A 9,363-nucleotide genomic window follows, 5' to 3' on the forward strand; every position below is an offset into this window, starting at 1 on the left:
ATGTGGTATTTCATCACTGGCTTCAAGGGAGCAGAATTAGGCCTCCAGTCCGTACCCACACAAGGGTTTGTTCCAAGCGCATTCCACTTCTTCCACCAGCTCAAACAGGCTTCGAAGTGGGGCATAGCTACATTTGCCAGAAATCTTTCAAGAAGTGGGGAAAAAAGACGTATTTCCGCTCACATCAGCATTACAAAGTATTAAAAATAACATACTTCTGTACAAAGAGCTGTTGTTAGTATGAAGAAGTTGTGAAACTATATACTGGGTAAATTTACTCTACATTTCTCCCATGGAAACAACTGCGTTGTACTGCATAACCCATACATAAATTCACTGTGAAACCCAGTTACGAGGAACTCAGATTTAGAATCAAGTTTTTGGAAAACTCAGAAAATAGGAATATGCAATGCGCAGCAGCCTGATTTCCGAGTGTACATAAATCCACGCTGTACAAGCAAATGCCTTTGGAAGAAGGGCAATTCTGGAACGAGTTCACACCTAAGTGGCTGGAGCATTGCCAGAAGTCATACTCTTTGGTTGAGTAATGTAGATAAGCGATGAACTTCCTAACTTACGGCCAAATTCCGCACACTTGTTTCACGTGAACGTTTCTGTTATACCTAAAGCCAATTCATCACGTCTTATTCGTGTGAACAGTTCATGTGAAGTAGATACTTGAACAAAGTAGAAGTGGCATAGCACTCATGAGTGACTGCTTGCACACGTTAGTATTTCAGAAAGGGAGAGCATCGCATATTGACATTTTGTAGAGACCTTTCTGTCCTGTTGCTGTAAATCTTTACAGCAGAGAACACGAGTTGACCATAACTGCACATTTCCAGCTTAAAACCAGACCAGCTGTGATGACACGCTCAAAAGTAGTTTTGTCTGGAAAGCTCTCTGAAAAAATCTTGAGCTACCACAGCTTAACTCAAAGCTACTGAATCTTGTAATAAATGACCTGCCTGTAATATTCACCTGACTAGAGCAGTACGGGTCCTGGCTTGCTGCAACAGACATTCAGGGATGGCCCACTTTCCAGAAGTCAGATTATTATTCATACCATAAAAATTAAAGTCTTTCTCTCACTATCAATAGAGTCAAGAGATCCATGAAGCAATTTCCAAGTCTCAAACAAATCTTTTAACCCAGGTGGAATGTGATGGTGACATCAATGACAATACCCAGGAAATACAAAAGAGCCTTGATAATTAAGCACCGTTATTATCCTTTCTATTTTTCTATTTTCATTATCGGCTATGACTGGGACTTACCTGGCCTTTTTTTCTTTTCCACCTGTAGGAAGAATTTCAATATAGTCAATGAGTGAATAAAACAAACACATGATGAAAGATTTAGTGCCAGGTTCTGAGCACTGCCACAAGCTGAACTGCTGAAGCTGATACCAGCCACTTGTTGTACAATAATGAAATACTCTAAAAAAAATATTTATTTAAAATAGTATCCCATCAAACAGCTCCAATGTAAATGCAGTTCATTTGACTTTATTTGATTCCTTCCCAATATCATTAATGCTACCAATAATACTGCTGATAATGATATAATTATCATTAATACTCCCTATTAATTAGGAGTAGCGCAGGTTGAAGCATGTAAAGAGTCACCCGTCACAGATCAGAGATGATGGATCCACTTTTGTTTCCTGCAGTGGAAAGTAATGCTGCCACCCACTCAGCCTCAGCTCAACACAATGAAAGAGCAAAACAGAAGTCATCATAACACACATTAGATATCACAGTTAAATATTGTCAACACTTCCAGAGCGAATCATCCCCAAATGATTCCAGTACACAAGGAAAAGGACGTTTCCTACACAAGGAAAGAAAAGTAACTCAACGTAAGCCAAAAATTATCTCTTTTAATACAAAATTCCATTCTCATAGAACAAATTTATTTCCACTGAATAAATAGATTTCCTCACCATTCGCGGGTGAGATTACTACCTATAGTTATGTTGAAATTCTCTTGCCTTTCTGCAGTTTAATTAAAATATAAACATTATTTGCAACTGGCTTTACTATATTTGGATACAAGTATGAACACTTGGGGGGTTGATGACATTGCCAAATGTATACAGCACCACTCTCACTAGGGGTTGTACTTTAACCTGATTTATATAGCTCCACGCATTACCTGCATGTAGTCTTATCAATGTAATTAGTGTGATTATCGTAAGAAGGATCTGGCCTTTGCACTTTGATGTTTATTACTTTTAACACGTGCGTGCTCTTCTACTATCCATTAAAAAAAAATATATAACCAAATGAACAAACCCCAACGGATTAGAGCTGAAGGCAGCAGTAATAAAACCCTATCAACGCAACAGAGGAATCTGGGAAATTCAAATGCATAATATTTTTACTAATATTATGGAGCTGCTGCTAGATTTACAGACATTTGGAGCTGTCCCTCCATCTCGAAACACATACGGCTACTACCAAGGCTCAGGAAATTACTTCTGTCGCACCCAGATGCCTCTCCAAGACAGATTGACAAAAAAAGCCTGCAATAAGCATACTCGCTGAAGCTATAAATAGCGACACTTGGGGTGAAAACAAGTATTCATGGTTTTACCTCCATTAAAATGCATTGTGCTGGGTGAAATCAAGCTGTTCCCCAAGAGGAAGGAAGGATAGCTGGGTCTGAGGTGACACCACGCTGCGTGCCACAACAGCCTCTGCCCCGCTCCAGAAAGGTAACGGAGGTCCTTAGTCCCCTAACAACCGCCAGAAGAAATGCCCTGGGGGAATACCTTTCCAACGCAGTGGGAAAAAAAATAATCGCAATTCACCTGGATAAATTACCGCTACCGCTGTTCCGTTAAGACACATGATATTTATAGTGTATTTGATATTTCTGTATAAAATTCTGTATTTGAAGGTCTTTAGGGTAGTGCCTCGGCGACACGGGCGCCCGGCTACAGGCTCTCCGCTTCGCGGCCCTGCCTGCCCCGGTATAAGGCGCCCGGGGGGTACATTCAGCGGGCCGGGAAGGGCCGGGAAGGGCCGGGAGCGGGGCCGGGAGCGGGGCCGGGAGCGGGGCCGGGAGCGTCCGGGCCTCCCCGCGCTCCCGCCGCGCCGCGGCCGCCAGCGCTGGAGCTGCGGCGCCACCTGGCGGCCGCCCGCGGAGCCGCTCGCCGCTGCCGCCGCCGGCCCGGCCGGGGCCGCCGGGGCCAAGACACCGCCGGGGCCAGGACACCACCGGGGACAAGATACCAACCGGGACCTTCCCGGGAAGGGCAATCCGATCGTCTTTGGTCTCGCTCCGGTTTCAGCGGGGAGCAAACGGCCCCGCCGGGGCAGCAGGAGCGGCGCCGCCCCGGCTGCGGGGAGGAGGGCCGGGTGATTGAAGCCGTGGGGATCCTTTTCCAGATCGCTTCACCCTTTTCCAAAATGGAAATGCGCTTTAATTTCCCCCTCCCACCCCCCCTCTGACTGCTCACTTCGCATTTACTGCGACTGCGAACACGAGAAACATCCACAGCAAAGCCTCCCTCTCCTACCAGCAGGCAGAAGAACCAGCGCTCCTGCAAGAAACGCCACGCGAGGACGCGGGCTTAATTTTGCTGCCTATTTTTAAACACACGGGAACCGCCATAAGTACAGTGCAACGTGGGAATACAGATTGTAAATCGGATTTTTAAAAGTCTCGGGTGGTATCTTGCCAAGAGGAGCTGTACAGGGTTTTTCTCTGTTAACATCACAGTGCATTGAACTGTTATTAATAAAATAGCTTTCAAGGTTAAGGTGGGGGAAGGAAATCTCAGTAGGGGGAAGCTGAAGTTTCAGGTTCAAGCTTTGTATTCCTATATATATATATATGGGTGTATATATATATATATATGCATTTTTTTCAGAACGTTTTATTAGGAAAGCTATACCAGACGCATCACTGTACAATGATTAAACATTACCTTTACAATTTATATTCACTTGAAATTACAGAATAAATATATGCACATTGTTGTACCTTTGTGTGTGTGTGTGTGTGTGTGTGTGTGTGCGTGTATGTGTGTATGAGGGAAAACATTAAAAGTGCTTCCTACAAAGCTGTTAGTGATAGGTGCCCAGTAGCTTTTTTTTTTTTTTTTTCCTTTTTCTGTATATTTGCATGTTGCTTTTATTAGGAAAGTGCGGATGTCCTCCAAAAAACCATGGCGTCATGATGAAGTGTCACTGAGCATCCCCTAGGTGTGTGCGCCACGTTGTTACATCCTTTGGGCTGCTCGGCTCCGGGTGGCTTCCCCCAGCCCACGGGATTCCCCTCCGCGGCCAGCGGGACCCCGTCCCGCCCTGCGCGGCGGCGGGCGCTGCGCGGAGGGGCCGGGCTGGTGGCGGGGGTGGCGGTGAGGGTGAGAGTGAGTGTGCGTGCGAGGGAGGGAGAGAGACACGAGTGAGACATTCGAGCAAGACCCTCCCCTCCCTTCCCTCTTGCAGTTTCCAGGCATGCAGCAAACTGCGCTCGTTTGCTTCTTTGCATTTTTTTTTTTTAAATAAATGTACAGAATCTGTGCCATGATGGGCAAGAAGAAAGCAAGCCGCAAAATGCCATCTTCCCTCCCCCTCCCCTCCAAGGGAAAATATAAAGGAAGTTTACTGCAACGGGGGGGGAAAAAACAAAAAACAACAATAAAGAAAATAAAAGAAAAAGAAAAAAAAGAAAAAAAAAGAGCGAGAGACACACATAGAATTTACTTAATCAGGATCAATACAAAGATCCCCGATAATAATAATTAATAATAATAATAATAATATACCTTAGACATGGCACAGTCAAAGTCTCAGTTTCAGTATAAAAAATAATGATTGATTAACATCTGCTGGCAAAAGTCTGCGAAGGCACTTCATCGATTAATGATCTGAGAACGGCCCTTCCCCGCAGCGCGCACATCTGGCGGGGGAGAGCACACAGCTGTATCCTCTACTCGCATGCGGCGGTGCCGGGGCGGGCGGCGGGGCGGCGGTCAGAACCGGTACGTGGTCTTCTCCAGGACTTCGAGGTAATCCGGCTTGGTTTGGAGTTTGGCCCTTAACTCGAGGTATTCGCTTGTGGGGGTTTGGTGGTCTGAGAAGCCCTTGCCGGCCGCGAAGAGAAGGGTTTCTTTCAGCCTGGCGTCCTGCTGGAGGTCCGGGTATTGCATGCCAGGGGGGTGGACGTGCAGTTCCTTCAGCTTGGGCACGGTGCCGTACAGGCAGTCCACGAAGCCCACGGCGCAGGGCGGCGGGCGGTCGCGGTCCCGCGGGGCGCCTCCCGCCGCCGCCGCCCCCCCGAGCCCGCCGCCGCCCGCCGCCAGCCCGCCGCCCGCGGGGTGCTGGGGGTGGACGGCGACGATGGTGTTGAGCTGCGAGCTGGACACGGCCAGGCTCCACTCCTGCTCCTTCTCCAGCAAGGTGCGGTAGTTGGTGCCCGGCTCCTGCGCGGCGGCGGCGGCGGCGGCGGCGGCGTGGGCGAAGCGCTCGCCGCCGCCCCGCAGCAGCTCCGCCGCCTCCCCGCCGCCGCCGCCGCCGCCCGCCGCCGCCTCCTCCTCCTCCCGCGGCTTGTAGATGGGGTTGTTGCACATCTGGGTCACCGGGTGCGGGATGTAGTCGTAGACGTGGCCCGCCGGGGGCGCCTTCTCCGGGGAGCGCTCCCCCCCGCCGCCCCCGCCGCCCCCGCCGCCGCCGCCGCCGCCGCCGCCGCCGCCGCCCTCCTCGAAGAGCCGCGGGCAGCGCAGCGGCAGGCCGCCCAGGTCGGCCGCCTCCGCCCGCGGGCCGCGGAACGGCAGCTTCCGCCGGCGACGGCGCAGCACGAAGGCGAAGAGCCCGGCGGCGACCAGCACGGCGGAGAAGAAGAGGACGAGGAGGCTGAGGATGAGGACGGAGAGCGGCACGGCGGCGGCGGCCGGCGGCAGCTCGTAGGCGGCGGCGCCGGTGGCGGAGGGCGGCGGAAGGGCGGCGGGGGGCGAGGCGGCGGCGGCGGCGGCGGCGGCGGCGGCGGGGCGCAGGGCGGCGGGGCAGAGGGCCGCCAGCTCCAGGGAGCGCAGGTCGCGGCGGGCCAGGCGCTCGGGGCTGGCGCACAGCACCTCGCCCACCACGCTGACGGAGCTGAGAGCCTCCAGCCACTGCTTCAGCGGCACCAGCTCGCAGGTGCAGTCCCAGGGGTTGAGCTTCAGGTCGATCTGGACGATGGCGTGGAGGTGCTCCAGCACCCCGGCCACCGGCAGCGCCAAGAAGTGGTTGTTGCGCAGGTTGAGGCGGGCCAGGGAGGTGCCGGCGAAGGCGTCGGTGGGCAGGGTGCGGAGCAAGTTGTCGTTGAGGAAGAGCAGCTTCAGGTTGGGCATGAGGCTGAAGGCCGCCGGCTGGATTTCCCTGATCAGGTTGTACTCGAAGTACAGGTAATGCAAACTCTGCAGGCCCCGGAACATGCCCGGGGTGAGCCGCTCGATGTCGTTGCCGTTCAGGTACAGGCTCTTGAGATTCGGCAGGTTGATAAAAGCCCCGTCCTGCACGTAGGAGATCCGGTTGTTCCCCAGGTGTAAGAGATCCAAGGAGGAAAAATTCCAGAAATCGGAGCGGTAGATTTTCTGGATCAAATTCCCGCTCAGGTACAGCTTCTTGGCGTTCAAGGGCCTGGGCAGGAGCTCCGAGATGTTGTGAAACCCTCGCTCCTTGCAGTTGACCGTCAGGCCCAGGTCGTTGATGTGCAAACTGCAAGAGCACCCGGTAGGGCAGATGATGGGGATGGGGGGCCGGGTCTGGTAGGCAGCCACGGGCGGTTGGTTCGGCCCGGGGTACAGGCCGCGGGGTGTCGGGGGAGGCCGGGGCGCCCTGGGCTGCTTGGTGGGTTTGGGCTGCTTATTGGATGTTTTGTACTCAACAGAGGAAGCGGTGAAATGGAAGGAGGACAGCATGGAGGAGGGCTTCGTAGGCCACGCGTTCTCCTTGCTGGACGACAGCTGAGGGATGCCCAGGCTGGCTTCCACCTCAGAGTCGGACAGCATGGGACAGAGCTTACTTCTTTTGATTTCCCGCAGGTCCTTCCCGTGGAAGTGGAAGGGGGTCTCGCAGGTGATGTCCCCCACCAGGGCGGTGTAGGGGATGCGCTCCAGCCAGCTCTTCAGCTGCACGATCTCACACGTACAGTTCCACGGGTTCTCCTCCAGCTGGATCTCCATCAGGCTCCTTCCAATATGGTCCAACATACCGCGGTACGAAAGGACTTTTAGCCGGTTCCCGCGTAAGTCCAAGTGGGTTAAGGACACAGACTTAAATAAGTTGGTGGGAAGCATGGGGATAAGATTGTCATTTAGGATAAGGACCCTCAATTTACTTAGGTTTCGAAACGCCCCACTTTCAATCCGTTTAATGACATTGTAATCTGCCTGCAGATATTCCAGACTTTCCAAACCCAGGAAAGTGTCGTTTCGGAAAATGTCCAATTTGTTTTCGTGCAAATACAACCTCTTCAGAACTCGGAGCCCGTTAAAAGCCCCCGTCTGAATGTCCTGCAGTGCATTGTTCCCAAGGTTAATAGACACAGCATTGTTCAAGTGAAGAAAACTGTTGGTGTACAATTTCCTCATGGAATTCCTCTGCAGATAAAGTTTAAAAGGTCTCGACCACGACTGTGTTATCTGACTAATATTTATAAATCCTTTGTTGTCGCAATGTATATGGAAAAGGCTCTCCTTCACTTCACAGTAACATGGATCAAAGCAGGGCTCATCGAGTTCCTCCGAGTCCTCTATCAAGGGAATTGGTGTAGTCCATGCTAGAGCAATTGTGCTTAGAAGAATTATCCACAACATCCTTCCTTTATGAAGCGTCTCTGCTGTGGAAGGTTTCATCATTTGTTGATGTTTACAAAACTGCAACGGGAAGAAAAATGCAGATTTCAGTATTTCTGTCCTGCCCCGCTCCTTTTACTAAGCTCCTACCTGCTAGACTTGTGTTAGGCTCCTGGAAAGTTCAGCAATTGTTGGGCAGACGTTCACAACCAACTCTAGGGGTGTCGGATGGGCGAGCCTTGCCCTGATTTATACTTAAGAGATGTTAGAAGGTTTAATCACGCGATATCAGCCACCCTTATCCCCCCAGTTGGTAAATGCCACCTACAAAGAGGACAGCACATGCAGACCACACAGCAACATGAGCACACAGACTGAATGTGTTGCATCTTTACATGTTTTCTACTGTCGGACCAGTGTTTAGAACTACACGTTATCTCATACTTGTTTGCAATTTTAGCTTTGTAGCCATCATAGCCCGCATTGACTACAGGGGGAAATACCAGTGGGAAGATTTCTCCAGTGTCGCACTACATCTTTCATACATGCAAACTCTCAAAGTTATTGAATCTCAGTCCTTGAATCTCTCTCCCTCCCGGCTCAATATATTCCATACGTAAGTTCAAAGGAATGTGCAAGGTTTGCTGATGTCCCTGGCAAAACGGTTCCCTTCAGAAATCCCCACAGTATCTTTGAAATAGTAAATGGTTAACAACCCTGATTTAAAAGAAAATCTTCCCCTTTCAAACCCGCCGATGAATTAATGCAACTGGTATATTATCAGATAAATACATACCACATATTAGTCATTTTAGCTGATTAAAGCATTTAGAGATGATTAATCTTTCTAAAGCACATGCCCATGCGATCAGCAGATCTAAAGGGAAGTGACAGCTAAAGAGGCACCTAGGATTGAAACGCTCAGCCTGCCTTGGATTAGGGTATTTTGCGCCCCAGGACCAAGCAGGAGACCCGGTTAAAAAGCTGAAAGTGGAAGAAAAAAATACCTTGACACTTACCAGCCGATAAATTATCTATCCTACTATATATGTTTCCGAATGAAGACACCATTCTTCTCCAATCAGATGAAAATAATACTGTACTAATGAGATGCAGCTCCTTCAACATATGGTTTCACCCTTCCTTTCACCAGATATTTTAAATGTATGGGCACAGAGAAATGCTAAGGATGGTAATAATAACGGCGGTGATGCAGCCTTCCTTGAATCACTGAAACGCCCATTAGAATTATTCGGAGCGATCGTTGCTTTTAGTCTTAATCTTTCAACAGAAAAGGTCCTTTTTGCCTTCCTCGTGTACGAACTAGAAAATTTTGCCCCCCATCCACAAACTTAAGAGCAGAAAGATGCATTTAGGGGAGAGAAATGCCAGAGGAACAGAAATCCTTAGGATCAACTTGCAAATGAAACCCTCCCCTGTGGGAAAGAGGAGATGGTTGAAAGCATGAAAAGAGAAATACCCTCTGCAATTAAAACCAGCATCTAATTGGGAAGAAGGGAGAGAGATGAGAGCTATATTGCAGTATCAGTCTCTCTGTCTCCTTTGCAAAATAT

At 50.1% G+C, this 9,363-nt stretch overlaps 1 protein-coding gene across 1 annotated transcript; it reads right to left on the bottom strand.

Annotated features, from left to right (window-relative positions):
* Positions 1-3,889: 3,889 nt before the first annotated feature.
* SLITRK3 (SLIT and NTRK like family member 3) lies at positions 3,890-8,037 on the bottom strand. The gene has a single exon (XM_075506824.1). The coding sequence runs from the start codon at positions 7,850-7,852 to the stop codon at positions 4,988-4,990; it is 2,865 nt and encodes a 954-aa protein (XP_075362939.1). The 5' UTR covers positions 7,853-8,037; the 3' UTR covers positions 3,890-4,987.
* Positions 8,038-9,363: the final 1,326 nt, after the last annotated feature.

The sequence above is a fragment of the Mycteria americana genome, chromosome 7 (genome assembly GCF_035582795.1).
Source record: "Mycteria americana isolate JAX WOST 10 ecotype Jacksonville Zoo and Gardens chromosome 7, USCA_MyAme_1.0, whole genome shotgun sequence".
Taxonomy (NCBI): Eukaryota; Metazoa; Chordata; class Aves; order Ciconiiformes; family Ciconiidae; genus Mycteria; species Mycteria americana.